Source organism: Rana temporaria, chromosome 4 (genome assembly GCF_905171775.1).
Source record: "Rana temporaria chromosome 4, aRanTem1.1, whole genome shotgun sequence".
NCBI lineage: Eukaryota > Metazoa > Chordata > Amphibia > Anura > Ranidae > Rana > Rana temporaria.
This window is the reverse complement of record NC_053492.1, coordinates 434219563-434235093: the sequence shown is the minus strand read 5'-3', so window position 1 is coordinate 434235093 and position 15531 is coordinate 434219563. Positions and strand designations below refer to the sequence as shown.

Below are 15531 nucleotides of genomic sequence, written 5' to 3'. Positions count from 1 at the left end.
CTCAGAAGAAATAAGGACATTTAAAAGCAAAATGGAAGGATGAGGTAAGTGAAGGAGGACTGCACTAAGGTAAAGGAAGCTATTTAGGGAAAACAAATGTACCTTTACAACCCCTTTAAGTATGCATGTGCATATATGTAGGGGGTCCCCTTTTAAAGCTGGAGAGTTGCATAGTATGCACCACTACTATAGCTCCTCATTGGCTGGCCTCATGTATTCAGTTGCTTTTCTCTTTTGTGATTGTAGGAACTCCTCCGACAACAAAACTCCTTAAAGAACATGGAGCAGCAGTTGAACCAGATGAAAGCCAAACAGAGCCAGGAGTCCCAGCAAGCCAAGAATGAATTTAATGCCATCCAATCAGAACTTGACCGTGTATGGATTTTTACTTTTAATCTTCCTGTCCTATATAGAATGCAAAGCTCATATTTTATAGACAGACAGACCCACACCCACCACTAATGCAGTGGTCTGTACCACTTCCCCAAGCTGTATGTTCTTGTTACCATTTTATGTTTTCTTTAATTTAAAGGTATGCAACATAACACGGTAGTATGACATGACAGTACAGTCCTGACAAAGATTATCAGCAGTGAGATAGTGGAGATGAAAGTAACAGAGATTATTTGCCATTATCCAAACTTTATACCCTATTGCAAATTGGTGATAAATCATGACTAACAACTCGGGATCAGTGCTGATTTTGGCAGCAAATTTCGATTTAGTCTTGGGGCTAAAATGGCATTTTAGTTTTTGTCCCATTTTAGTCTTCTGCAATTGTTTTAGTCGACTAAATCTCTACTACATTTTAGTCGACTAAAACTCATTTTAGTCATCTAAAATCGAATGGGTGTAATTCAATTGTAATGCATTAGTTAACATTTCTCTACAATTTTCAAACTCATTATACACTGCTGGAGTGAAAAATCGAATGTTATTATTTATGGTATTGAGGTATGAACACTACAGACCAGTGTTAATTTTGAATTTAAATTTAGTTTTAGTCTTATAGCCAGATTCAGGTAGCTTTACGCCGGCGTATCGGTAGATACGCCGACGTAACTCTGAATCTACGCTGTCCTAAATTTAAGCGTATTCTGGAAACCAGATACGCTTAAATTAGGCTAAGATACGAGCGGCGTAAGTCTCCTACACCGTCGCATCTTAGGGTGCAATATTTAGGCTGGCTGCTAGGTGGCGCTTCCGTTGAGTTCGGCGTAGAATATGTAAATGACTAGATACGCCGATTCACGAAACGTACGTGCGCCCTTTTTTTATTTTTTTCCCCACAAATAGAGCTTTCTTTTGGTGGTATTTGATCTTCTCTGTGTTACACTATTTTGAGGACCAGTGACATTGTGCTATAAAAATGCACTGATCAATGTAAAAATGACACTGGCAGAGAAGGGGTTATGACTAGGGGTTGATCAAGGGGTTACATGTGTTCCCTCACTGTGTGTTTTAACTGTAGGGGGGGGGGGCTCACTGGGACATGACAGAGATCACTGTTCCTGATGTCATTAGGCAGAATGAGGAACTGCCTTGTTTACATAAGCAGTTCCCCGTTTTGCCTCTGTACACACTCGATGTCTGCCGGGGGATCCACAGGCACGTGCCTGCTATCCTCCTTGCACAGAACGACGTACAACTACGGCGGTTTGCGCAGGAGAGCCGACCTGCCGCAGTATTATGGCGGCTGTTCGACAAGAGATTAATGGACAAAACCACCTGCCCAAAAAAAAAAGACGAGCCTCTGGCAATTAAGTCCTGATATGCTAGTATGCATCGCATGCTAGCACATTATGATAGACTTACCTGAAAACAGAGCCCTCCAGTGGCACCCTGTCACCACTGAAGGCACTTCCATCTTCACCTGGTTTTCTTTCCAGGTTCGCGGGCTTCAGCTATCTGATTTGCTGACCTGGCAATGACGTTACTCCCGGAGTCGTTGTTTACGGCACAGCGCTGGAGAAATGGCGTTGGTATGCCATTCCTTTAGAGCGCCAGCGACTTTTCCAGCTGCATTTAACCACTTCCAGCCCAAAGACGTCATATGACGTCCTGAACTTTCAGTGGGGATATCTAAAAGATGCCTGCAGCCACAGGCATCGATCAGATATCCATCTCTTCAGCCGGCGAATCCCTGCACCATAAGAACGATCATAGCGGCGGTTCCGCCGCTTGATCGTTCTTATAGGCGGCGGGAGGGGACGCCTCCCGCCTCCATCCGGTGCTTCTCCGGGCTCTCCTTTGCCATCGGAGACCCGGAGAAACGATCCGCCGGCGTCCGATGGAAACCATAGAGTAGACTGGTGACCAGATGGTCACCAGTCATCTCTATGATCGTCAGAGGCCCGGGCGTGATGTTATGACGTCACGCCCGGGTCCTGAAATGTAAACACAGCCGCAATCGTGGCTGAAAGCATTAGATCGGTGAATTTTTTTTTTTACGATCTAATGCTTTCCAGCCTGGAAGAGAGATGTGGGGTTTTATTGACCCTGCATCTCTCCATAAAGAGTACCTGTCACAAACCATTCCTATTTCAAGGGATGTTTACATTACTTGCAATAGGAATAAAAGTGATCAAAAATTTTTTTTTAAAAAAAGTGTAAAAATAAAAGAAATTGAGTAAAATAAAAAATCAAATAATAATTTTTTTTTTTTAAACACCCCTATCCCCGGTAGCTCGCGCTCAGAAGCGAACACACAAGTAAGTCCCGCCCACATATGTAAACACCGTTCAAACCACACATGTGAGGTATCGCCGCGTGCATTAGAGCGCCAGCAACAATTCTAGCTCTAGCACTCCTCTGTAACTCTACATTTGTAACTTGTAAAAAAAAAAATAAGCGACACCTATGGAGATTTTTAAGTACTGACGTTTGGCGCCATTCCATGAGTGTGCACCATTTTAAAGCGTGACATGTTAGGTATCTATTTACTCGGCGTAACTTCATCTTTCACATTATACAAAAAAATTGGGCTAACTTTACTGTTTTGTTATTTTTTAATTCGCAAAACTGTTTTTTTCCCCAAAGATTATTGCGCAAATACTGTGCAAGATAAAAAGTTGCAATGGCCGGCATTTTATTCCCTAGGGTGTCTGCTAAAAAAACATAGTGTTTGGGGGTTCGGAGTAATTTTCTAACAAAAAAATTATGATTTATGCATGTAGGAGAGAAGTGCAAAAATAGGCCCGGTATGGAAGTGGTTAAAGTAAATATCTCCTAAACTGTGCACATTTAGGAGATGTTTACAGTAACTATAGATTAGTCTTATTATAGGCTTGCCTATAGGTAATATATCATGATTTGGGAGTTTACTCCCACTTTAAAACAGGTGGTGAGGAAGCGACATAACTCCTCCTAGTTGCCTGTCAAACACCCTCTAAAAAGTGATCCACTGTGGATCACTCTTCAAAGGACAACACCTTTTTTTTCCTCTATTCTCATCTCTGCATGTCTGGATTGACAGGGGACAGAGGCGAGAGCATCACACTTTTTTGTGTTGGCTTGTCTGAGATCTCTTCCAGTTCACATAGTTTTGTTGCTTTGTATCTGATCATAGTTCTAACAAAGACTATAGTGTTTTACCAGATACATGAACCCTGAAATCGAATGCTCCAATACACCGTACAGAAAATCACGCATAGGTCTCTCTATTTCCTGGGACGAGGTTTTGATATCGGTGACGGATATGATTGTTGTGTTGCAGGTGGTACACGGGAAGAAGGTGTTGGAAGGTGAAGTTGAGGAACTGAAACAGAAGTTATCCAAATCAGGACAGACTCTGCAAGCAAGCGAGAATCAAGCCAATCAGTTTAGAAAAAACCTTGAAGTAAGTATTTTTCCGATTTGGGTAGAAGGTATGGGGTTAGTACCACTTTCACATTGTATTGCTGTCTGTGTCCTTGTTGGGGAGATTCACTCCCTCCAGTTGTCCTGGTCTCTGAGCATAAAACTGAGGGAAAAGACAAAATGATGAATTGTTTCCAGAACAGGAATCAAGGGGAAATCTTCCAATGGGAGCACTAGTTCTTGTGGCAACCGTCTGAAGCTGGGTGGTCACTAGACTAAACCAGGTATTCGCTACAACAACCCTCCCCTCCCGAAAAAGTGCAATTTCTGAAAGAAGAGTGGGGGAGGAGGCCTTACAGCGGTACTCCCCTTTTGGGTGAATCTCCACTTTAATTCACAAGGGAAAACACTGGACTGCCACCTGGAATTTCGAATGGGTGTATGCTCACCTTAACCACTTCCCGACCACCGCATGTAGATATACTTCGGCAGAATGGCACGGACAGGCACATCAACGTACCTGTACATGCCTGCCTAGACGTGGATTGGGGGTCCGATCGGGACCCCCACCGCTACATGCGGCGGTCAGATCCCCTCGGGGAGCGATCCGGGACGACGGCGCGGCTATTCGTTTATCGCGATCGCTCCCCGGAGCTGAAGAACGGGGAGAGCCGTATGTAAACACGGCTTCCCTGTGCTTCACTGTGGCGGCGCATCGATCGTGTCATTCCCTTTATAGGGGAGACGCAATCGATGACGTCAGTCTTACAGCCACACCCCCCTACTGTTGTAAACACACACTAGGTGAAGCCTAACACGTTCAGTGCCCCCTGTGGTTAACTCCCAAACTGCAACTGTCATTTTCACAATAAAGAATGCAATTTAAATGCATTTTTTGCTGTGAAAATGACAATGGTCCCAAAAATGTGTCAAAATTGGCCGAAGTGTCCGCCATAATGTCGCAGTCACGAAAAAAATCGCTGATCGCCGCTCTTAGTAGTAAAAAAAAAATAATTAATAAAAATGCAATAAACTATCCCCTGTTTTGTAAACGCTATAAATTTTGCGCAAACCAATCGATAAACGCTTATTGCGATTTTTTTTTTTTTAAACCAAAAATAGGTAGAAGAATACGTATCGGCCTAAACTAAGGAAAAATAAACTTTTTAGATATGTTTTTGGGGGATATTTATTATAGCAAAAAGTAAAAAATATTGCATTTTTTTTCAAAATTGTCGCTCTATTTTTGTTTATAGCGCAAAAAATAAAAACCGCAGAGGTGATCAAATACCACCAAAAGAAAGCTCTATTTGTGGGGAAAAAAGGACACCAATTTTGTTTGGGAGCCACGTCGCACGACCGTGCAATTGTCTGTTAAAACTACGCAGTGCCGAATTGTAAAAACCCCTTGGGTCATTTAGCTGCATATTGGTCCGGTCCTTAAGTGGTTAAAGGAGAAAAGGAGTACAGCCAAAGCTCGGTCGGAGACGCTGTACTAACGATCCGACGTTAGTGCATCGATCTCCCCTGCTGAGCTGTTGTGTTCTGACAGGGACGGTCCCGGCCAATTGCTGAGAGCGCTGATCGGAAGCTGGTTTTCCAGCGTGCTCGTCCAACAAAAGCCGGGCAAACTTCTGTCGGACTGGCTGCCATACACATGGGCTGAATATCGGCCGTTTTTTATTGAACCGGCTGATGTCACCGCGCATTCGGCCCGTGTGTGCAGGGCTTAAGTTGACCTTTTTGATAAATATAATCCCATATTTTTGCAGGAAAAAAATGCATTTATTTTTTCCACAGCAGTCTGCAAAGCATTGAACCCACAATAAGGCAATCGCAGGTGCAATGCCAGGCTCCTGCAGACTATTCCGTTGAGAATTATGAGTCTGTCTGCCACAGTACAGATGGAATTTGTAGTTCATTCATTTATAGATCTCGCGCCCGCCCACAAAGCTGTGCCAATTTCAAAAATGATCCCCACATGCTGTCATGGGGGGGGGGTGCTTAGCAACTTGTTAACTGCTTAAGGACTGCCTCCTGCACATTTACGTCGGCAGAATGGCACGGATGGGCACATGCACATACAGTTACGTCCTCTGCTACTGCCCAGTCGCGGGCACGCGACCCGGTCCGAAGCTCCGGGACCCGATCGCCGCTTGAGTCCCGCGATCGGTCCTCGGAGCTGAAGAACGGGGAGAGCTGTGTGTAAACACGGCTTCCCCCTTCTTCACTGTGGCGGCGTCATCGATCGTGTGATGCCTTTTATAGGGATACACAATAGATGACGTCACACCTACAGCCACACCCCCCTACAGTTAGAAACACATATTAGGTCATACATAACCCCTTCAGCGCCCCCTTGTGGTCAACTCCCAAACTGCAATTGCCATTTTCACAGTAAACAATGCATTTTAAATGCATTGTTTGCTGTGAAAATGACAATGGTCCCAAAAATGTGTCAACATTGTCCGAAGTGTCCGCCATAATGTCGCAGTCACGAAAAAAAACGCTGATCGCCGCCATTAGTAGTAAAAAATTTTTTTTTATAAAAATGCAATAAAACTATCCCCTATTTTGTAAACGCTATAAATTTTGCGCAAACCAACCGATAAACCCTTATTGCAATTTTTTTCTTTCACCAAAAATAGGTAGAAGAATACGTATCGGTCTAAACTGAGGAATTTTTATTTTTTATATTTATTTTTAGGGGATATTTATTATAGCAAAAAGAAAAAAATATTCCATTCTTTTTCAAAATTGTCGCTCTAGTTTTGTTTATAGTGCAAAAAATAAAACCGCAGAGGTGATCAAATACCACCAAAAGAAAGCTCTATTTGTGGGAAAGAAAGGACGCCAATTTTGTTTGAGAGCCACGTCGCACGACCGCGCAATTGTCTTAAAGCGACGCAGTGCCGAATCGCAAAACCTGGCTGGGTCCTTTAGCTGCCTAAAGGTCCGGGTCTTAAGTGGTTAAATATTACACCCTCTATACAAGTGTATTGGCCTTTTAAACCTCTTGCAGATTTCCTGGTACAGTCTACTTCTGTCCTGTTAAATGACACTGAACATGTTGTGCCTTTCCGGCAATAATGTACAAACTGCCACAGTTGTTGAGGGGGATTGAGGGATGGCGGAGCTGTGATTTCTCTTCTGGTAAACAGTGGGTGGTGTGAACTCACTTAGAATGTCTGAAAAGGCACAAAATATAAATATTAAAGGATTCTTGAAAGCATAAAAATGCTTTTCTCTTTGACTTGCTCTGCGCACTTTCCAGGAAAATGTCTTTAAAGTATAAGTTCGCTTCTTTAAAAAAATGCTTACATTTTTGCAGGTATAAAAATGTGCATTCTTTTTTTTCCTTCTAAGGAGCATTGCAAATGGTAGGTGCAATGCCAGGCTCCTGTAGGCTCTCAGTATAGCTGTCTGCTTATACTTCCCATACGGGCAGGCCGTTCCTGAATTGCAGGACGAATCAATGAACTCTGAGGCCCAGATTCTCATAGGCGTTACGCCGGCGTATCTCCAGATACGCCGTCGTATCTATGCGCCTGATTCTTAGAATCGGTTACGCATAGATTTGTCTTAGATCCGACCGGTGTAAGTCTCTTACGCCGTCGTATCCAAGTTGCATATTTACGTCTGCCGCAGTGGAAGACAGTAGTTGTAGCTCATTCATTTAAATGGAGTGAATGACGTGGCTGTGTGGGCGGAGCCCTGCATGGACACACTGTTTTCATATTGTGACAGCGGGTGCAGGGAAAAGATCCCTTGCCCATTGTAATTTTCTAATGCGCGCGCGCGCGCGCACACACAACCAGCAGAAAAATGTCCCACCGGATCCTTCTGTATTTACGCCGGTTTTGGCTTACCCAGTTCCTTACTTCATGCCTATCTTAGATGGCACCCATTTTAAGGAATACTGCTATTTATTACTTCAGCCAAAGCATTAACTACAATCTATTGCCATTAATACTATTCACGCTACAGCATAGTTACCACCAATCAGTTGGCAGTAGAACATCCAAAATGTTGCATACAACAGTTTGGGAGTGAGGAGATTGTCATCTTATGTGGACATCGTTTTTACTGCACTGTAAGTGATTGTAAAGGCTTGTTTTTTATTTATTTTTTAAATGACAAGCATATCATACTTGCCTCCACTGTGCAGCTCGTTTTGGCCTCTTCTGAGGTCCCTCGGCAGCTCCTCCCTGCATGGTATAAGCGCTCTCCCGGGGGGGGGGGGGCTCCCGAGTTCAGTATTTGCATCCATAGACACCCTAGTGTCCGCATCATTGGATTTGATTGACAGCAGTGGGAGCCAATGGCTGCGCTGCTATCAGTCTATCCGATCAAGAGCCGAGACCCCGTGGAGAGAGGTGAAAAACACGAGGGTTGTAAACCTCTGAAATGAAAAATTAACAAAGCATATCCCTCTCTAGTGTCTAGTAGCACAGTCTAAAGCAGCTAGTGTGATTTCTGTCTGCTCTGTCTTCCCTCTATCTGCATTAGTCACTTCTGGTTATGCCTACATCAGATTTCAGAGAGATGACCCAGCCCCGCCTCCAGCACATGGAAGGTGATAAACAGCCTTAGCTGTACATGTTTCCCTATGAGACTATGTATAGTCCACTCAGGTCTCGGATTACACTCGGCTCTTTGCTGTGTGTGTGTGTGTTGTCTGCTACGCGCCCCGTGCATTCTATTGCTGAGAAATTAGCCTTTGATCTGTGGACTTTGAAATGATCTGAAGAAGAGAGTTCTGCTAATAAATGAGTACAACTTATGTAGGGGGATTTGTTTAATTTCTGTGAATCACCTGGGGCCAATCACTTCGGTGTATGTAAAGGTTTGCAAGCACTTTTAAGAACAGTTTGTTTGAAGGTGATTTGGGCAGTTTCTTTGACAGAGCCATAAAGACTCTTAAAGTGGATGTAAACCCTCACATATGCCCAGTGAAGGGAACAGCCCCAGATGATACACAGAGATAAATCTCCCTACATAGGTTTTACATGTATATCTGCTGTCTTCATCTTTATATATTCTTTAGAAAGGGCACTATGTGTTAGAGATTTTCTCTTCCTGTTCAGTACTGGGAGTGGATTCTTGGCATACAGCCAAGACAGCTGATTGAAGGAAAGCCCCCCCCCCCACCCCAGTCCACATAGGCAGAGACTTGCAGAGCTGTGCGATTACAAGACAAGCTCTCTGCTAATTTATTTATAGCAACCTCCCACAACACAAATTTCAGGCTGGTTTTATGTTGACGGAGAACTTGTCATAAGTTATCATGCTGCTAACAGAGCAAGGAAACAGCAGAAAGACACAGGACTTGGTGCTTTGGAGAGAGATAAGAAAACACTACAGATATATGTGCCTAGTTCAAATTTAATGAATGAGGTTTACATCCACTTTAAAATGACACCATTGTGATCTGTAAACCATTCTGATAATTTTATTTTTTGTGTTTTAGGAAGCCAAGTCTCAGCAAAATGCAATTAGAAGCCAACTGGATCAGAAGACTAAGGAAGCTTTGAAAATGGAGGAGGAAATGATTGTAGCAAACCAAACTATACGGCAAAACCAGCAGCTTGTGGATAAACTGACAGGTAAATGCCTCACCTTCGGTGCAACGGCAGCATTGTCCTGCAACCACAACCTTGCATATTTTATATATATTTTTTTTTATATTTTAACACTGGGTAACAAAGAAATGGGACTAACCCATGAACTTGCTATCATTTTTTTTTTTTATTGAGTCAATTATGGACAATAGAGACAATTTTTAGGGGAAGAAAATCTGTAATTCCTCAGAATTATTGTGCCCGTCTCTGATTTTTTGTTTACTTTTGTTTCAGAGACTTGATTTTCTCTGGTGTCATGGTTCAGTGCCACCAGCTGCCACCCCCTTGTCTAATGTCGGTCCCGGTGATCATTAAAAGCACACTCATTGCACAAGGGAATATCAGTTTTTGGAGGCTAGCTGTGTAGTCGGGGACATTGGAGCTTAAGCAACAGAGAAACTGTATCAATGAGGAGCGGAGAAGAACATTTTTTTTGTTGGGCTAATCAAGAGGACAGCAGGCCGGCTGTAGTGTTGCCTCTTAGCCAATACAAACCACTTCAGCTCGGGAAGGTTTTAACCCCCTTCATGACCAGGCCATTTTTTATACATTTTTTTTTGGCCAAAATGAATAAAGTAAAACCTTGGATTGCGAGCATAATTGGGTCCAGAAACATGCTTGTAGTCCAAAACGCAAGTGAATTTCCCCATAATAAATAATGGAAACTCAAATTATTCGTTCCACAACCCTTTATTCATAGGTCCTTAAAGCGGATGTGCGCTGAAAAAAAAAATTAAAAGCCAGCAGCTACAAATACTGCAGCTGCTGACTTTTAATATTAGGACGCTTACCTGTCCTGGAGCCCAGCGCCGTCCGCAGCAGAGGACGAGCGATCGCTCGTCACTCTGCTGCTCCCCCCGCCATCCTCGGTGAGGGAACCAGGAAGTAAAGCGCTCCGGCTTCACTGCCCGGTTCCCTACGGCGCATGCGTGAGTCGCGCTACGCCTGCCGATTGGCTCCTGCTGTGTACTGGGAGCCGAGTGTTCCCAGAACACAACGGGGGGGGGCGTCCGGAGGTGACGTCATGCCCGCAGTCTGCCCGAGACTGTGTGGCGGGAAGTGGGTGCAAATACCTGTCTTTAAAATAGGTATCTGCACCCCCCTCCCCCCTGAAAGGTGTCAAATGTGACACCGGAGGGGGGCAGGGTTCCGATCAGCTCGAGTTTCACTTTGGGGTGGAGCTCCGCTTTAAGTTTATAGTCCATATAAAAAGGAGCTACAGAGTATAAAAGAGAAGAGAGGCGCCTCTAAGTGTAGCAATATGTTGCTAAATGTTGTACCTTCATTAAATGTAACCATATTGCTACACTTATATGCTTCTCTCTTCTCTTTTTTATACTCCGTTGTAACATGACCCTACTTGTATATCAAGACGTCGCTTGTATATCAAGTCAAAATTAATTTTTACATTTTGCTTGTCTTGTAAAAACGCTCTCAAACCAAGGTTTTACTGTACATGACTTTGGTAAAAAAAAATTCCAATAAGTGCATATTGATTGGATTGTGTGAAAGTTATTGTGTATACATACTGGATATTTGTTTATACTACTAATGGTGGGGAACAGTGACTTATAATGGGACTGTGATTCTGCGGCGGACAATTTGACACTGATGCTGTGGGGAGAACTGACTAAATTACACTGACATCACCATTGACACTAATACAGTAATCAGCGATAATTCTATACACTCTCACTGTACTAATGACACTGGCTGGGAAGGGGTTAACATCTAGGGGGATCAAAGTGCCTTAATGTGTGTAACGTGTGGTGATTTTTACTATATATTTTATTAAATGGCAAGCATGGGACATGGATCAATGCCTTCCTCTAGTAAAAGCACCTCCCACACAGTGCACAAAGACTGTGCACAGTTAACCCTTTGATTGCCCCTGATGTTAACCCGTTCTCAGCCAGTGTCATTAGTACAGTGGGACTGTGATATTGCAGCAGATAAATCGGACACACTTTCTGGGAACCAGTGACACAATACAGTGACAGTGCATATTTTAAGCACTGATCACTGTATTGGTGTCACTGGTTCCCAAAAAGTGTCAGTGTCCGATTTGTCCGCCACAATATTGCAGTCCGACTATAAGTCGCTGATCGCCGCCATTACTAGTAAAAATAAATAAATAAAAAATCCCATAGTTTGTAGACGCTATAACTTATGCGCAAACCAATCAATATACACTTATTGGGATTTTTCTTTACCAAAAGTATGTAGCAGAATACATTTTGGCCTAAACTGATAAAGAAATTCGTATTTTATTTTTATTTTATTTAAATTTTTTATTGAATATGTTCTGTTTTAGCACAGAGTATAACATACCGTATTTATCGGCGTATAACTTTAAGAGGGAAGTTTCAGGAAAAAAACTTTCCACAGCCCCCTGTGTATAACATGCAGGCACCGTTTACCCTCTATTTTCAGAGTAAAAAAGTGAGTGTTATACGCCAAAAAATACAGTAATTTTTTTTTTATATATATATATTTTTTTTAATTGTCTGTCTTTTTTGGTTTTATAGCATGAAAAACCTCAGAGGTGATCAAATTCCACTGAAAGAAAACTCCATTTGTGTGGAAAAAAGGACAATACATTTTATCGGGGTGTAGCGTCGCATGACCACACAATTGTCAGTTAAAGTAACACCGTGCCATATTGCAAAAAATGGCCTGTTCAGGAAGGGGGGTAAATCTTCTGGAACTGAAGTGGTTAAAGAAACCCAACCAAGAAAGGGAGACCAGATGAAAAATTGTTGTAACTACAGATTTTGTGTGTGTGTGTGTACAACACTCCAATGTATGGAGTAAGCCTCCAATGTAAGCCTCCTAAATAATGTGATTGGACACAGCTGAAGGCTTACGGTACTGAGTTTGTGTATCGATTCCGCAATGTGTTTTAAAATTTGAAATTGGGTAAAAGTTGACTTGGGGGGGGGGGGGGGATATCCTGTTTTTGTCTGAGTTGGGTTATAAAATGCGGCACAACTTAAAAAATCTTTGTTTATGAAATATTTAAAAGATCGGTTTCTTGTTCTGCAGACAAAATTAGCAACTTGGAAGCAGAGCTGAAATGCGCCCTACAGAAACTACATAGTCAAGATTCAAACTCTGAAAGCTTGCAAAATCTGAAGGTGACCCTGGCTAATCTGGAAAAAGAGAGAGATCTTGCACAAAACAAGCTAAAGAAAATGGAGAACGATGTGGAAGAGACCAAGAACGCCTTAACTAAGATGGCCGAGGAGTCGCTGGCTTTGAAGAAGCAGCTTAATTATAAAGAAAAAGAATGCCAAGATTTAATCAATGCAAATTCCTCCCTTTCCAAATGGAAGAATGAGCATGAAAATTCTGCTTCTCGGTCCTCCATAGAAAGAGAAGAAATGTTGGCAAGAGTGAAAGAGTTGGAATCTTTGATCCAGAGTCATACGGACCAAGTAAATGCTCTAGAAAATGACAAGCAGAATCTGAACACACAGGTAAAAAATATGCAAGAGCTTGTTAACTTGAAAACCGCTGATCTAGAGGCCCAACAAGTTACCTGTTCAAAAATCCAACAGCAACTGGAATCCGAAGGGCAGAAATACCAAAATGATATAGACTGCCTGGTAAAGCGGATATACGAACTGGAGGCTGAAGTTAAACTTCGAGAATCGGCAGACGGTTCGAGCCAAGTGTCCCACTTGGAGAGCGAATTACAGAACCAGAAGAAACAATGGGCTGAATTACAAAGTCAACGTGATGAACTTCTGAAAAGCAAAGTGGATGTTCAGAATGAAATGTTACAAATAAAAGAAATGCACGAGAGCTTTGTTTCTGAATCTCGATGCCAGGTTGAAAGCTTACAAGACAACATATCCTCCAAACAGAGTTATGTTGATTCTGTTGTTTCTGCCATCAGGGAAAAGGAGGAAGAAATTGGCATGTTGTCTGAAAAACTGAGACTTGCTAATTCAGACTTGGAGTCTGCTAATCAAGGTAACAAAGAACTTTATGATCAACTGCAGGAGCTGAAGCAGCTGTCGGAGTCTTGGTCCATAGAGAGGGAGTCGTTAATTAGTTCAAATAAAAAAGAAATTGAGATGCTAACTGCAGACAACAAACAAATTAAAGAACTCGGCATTAAGCTGAATGAGAAGCCACAGTTACAGAAAGTGAATGTTGACTTGGGCCCTGTGATTGACCACAATGCGAAACTGGATTGTGCTGACAGCATGGAGGAAGAATGTGCCACCGATGGCTACAAAGGTGTAAAGGAAAGTTTGAAAATGGAGCAGGAGGAATTCAAAGAAAAGTTGGACAGGATTCAAAAGGAGAACACTCGTCTACTTGGAGCAAATGAGGAGCTGACGGCACTGGTTGGAAGCCTCCGAAATGAACTTTCACTTAATAAAATCATGGAAGAGTTGAGAGTGTCTTTGAAAAAACGTCAGACTCAGTTGGAATCTTCGAAAACGGAGTGTGAGACTGAATCAGTACTTGTAAAAGATATCAACAAGTCTGTCAGTATCCTAAACTCGCCAATCAAAGATGTTGGGGGCCAAATCCACGCAAGCACTGAGCAAGAAACCTTACCGAGCATCAGTGGTTTGAAAAAGAGAGAGAGCATTGATATGGATGGAAATCAAACTCTAATGTCTGAAGTGTGTGGATCACTTTTTGATGATAGTAAAATACTTGATGATGATGTAAATGAAGAGACCCTTCCTTTATCGCTGGTACCACAGCACCATGAAGGGAACGAGACCTTGTTGATACATCTAGATCAGCTTACTTTGACGGGCACGGATGATGTTACCAAGTCATTGTCTCAACTCCTGGAGCTAAACCATCTTCAGGCCCAGCACACGACCTCCTTGTCTCCTTTTACTTCTCCATCTGGTAAAGTCAACAGCGATGAGACTGGTGGAGAAACAAAGAGAGACAGAAAATCTATTTCCGGTCAGCTTGTTGACTTGATCCTCCAGCAATCTCCTGAGAAGCAACATGTTTTATTTTCTCGCTTGACCAACGAAGAACCCTGCAGCATAGAAGACTTGCTTACAGTTTATCAGGTGGAGCTGGATAACCTACGCAAAGAGCATTTAGCTGACATTTCAGCATGGCAACAGAAATTAAATGATCAAGCATCAGCAATGGAAGCCAAGTTGTCGGAAGAGAAGGTTCGCAGTGACCAGTTGTTACAAGAATTAGAGGCTGCAAAGCTTGAACTCCAGGTTCTCGACTTAAGTGCACGTTCCCTATTGTTTGATAGTGAAGATGTAAGTATGCGTGTAAGCGGTTTTATTTCACAAAAAGTTTAATTGAGTTTTAAAGTTCATACAAAGTACAAATCTGCGGGTCCATCTAAACATCAGAAAAATACACAAAGGGTCATCACAAATGGGATAGAAGGTATACAAGTGTACAAAGCTAGCCTTGGCATAGCCTAAAAGGCTTCCCAGTAGAAAAATTGATTGTTTAAAAACCTTCCACCTGAATTACAGCAGACATGGAAAGGTAGAAGGCAAGAACAACCAGAAAGAAAACAGAACACCAGAAGGGGGTGGGGGAAAAAAAGAAAAGTATCTGCCTGTAGTTAGAGGAAAAAAGGGGGGGGGTGTTTGCCTGGGGGAGAGGTTCCCTGCACGGTCCAGTTTGCCAGACAACCCATCAGACCACCTGAGCAGTCAGATAGCAAGGAACGGTCCAGGCCCAGTTGATAGGTGTGAGGCCCCGTACACACGGCCGAGAAACTCGATGAGCAAAACACATCGTTTTGCTCGTCGAGTTCCTTGTGAAGCCGCCGAGGATCTCGGCGAGCCAAGTTTCCCCGTTGACTAACAAAGAAATAGAGAACATGTTCTCTATTTGGCCCGACGAGATCCTCGTCGGTTTCCTTGGCCGAAAGTGTACACACGGCCAGGTTTCTCGGCAGAATACGGCTCCGATCGAGTTTCTGGCTGAATTCTGACGAGAAACTCTGTCGTGTGTACGGGGCCTAAGTTATTTTAAAGGCAAATATGTTCCTGTTTTTAACTTAAAGTGATTGTATACCTTCGTGTTTTGTTTTTATTTATGTATTTTCACTCACATGCGTTCACGCAAATTCGCACAGATTTTTGCACTTTCC

The 15531-nt window shown here is 42.8% G+C and overlaps 1 protein-coding gene across 1 annotated transcript in view; it reads left to right on the top strand.

Moving 5' to 3' along the window:
* The window catches only part of CENPF (centromere protein F), a 64922-nt gene that overhangs the window by 21788 nt on the left and 27603 nt on the right, over positions 1–15531 (top strand). Inside the window, exons 9-12 of the mRNA XM_040351452.1 lie at positions 247–375; positions 3716–3838; positions 9269–9404; positions 12465–14680. Of these exons, the coding sequence (XP_040207386.1) occupies positions 247–375; positions 3716–3838; positions 9269–9404; positions 12465–14680 (2604 nt within the window). The remainder of the gene's footprint in view (positions 1–246; positions 376–3715; positions 3839–9268; positions 9405–12464; positions 14681–15531) is intronic.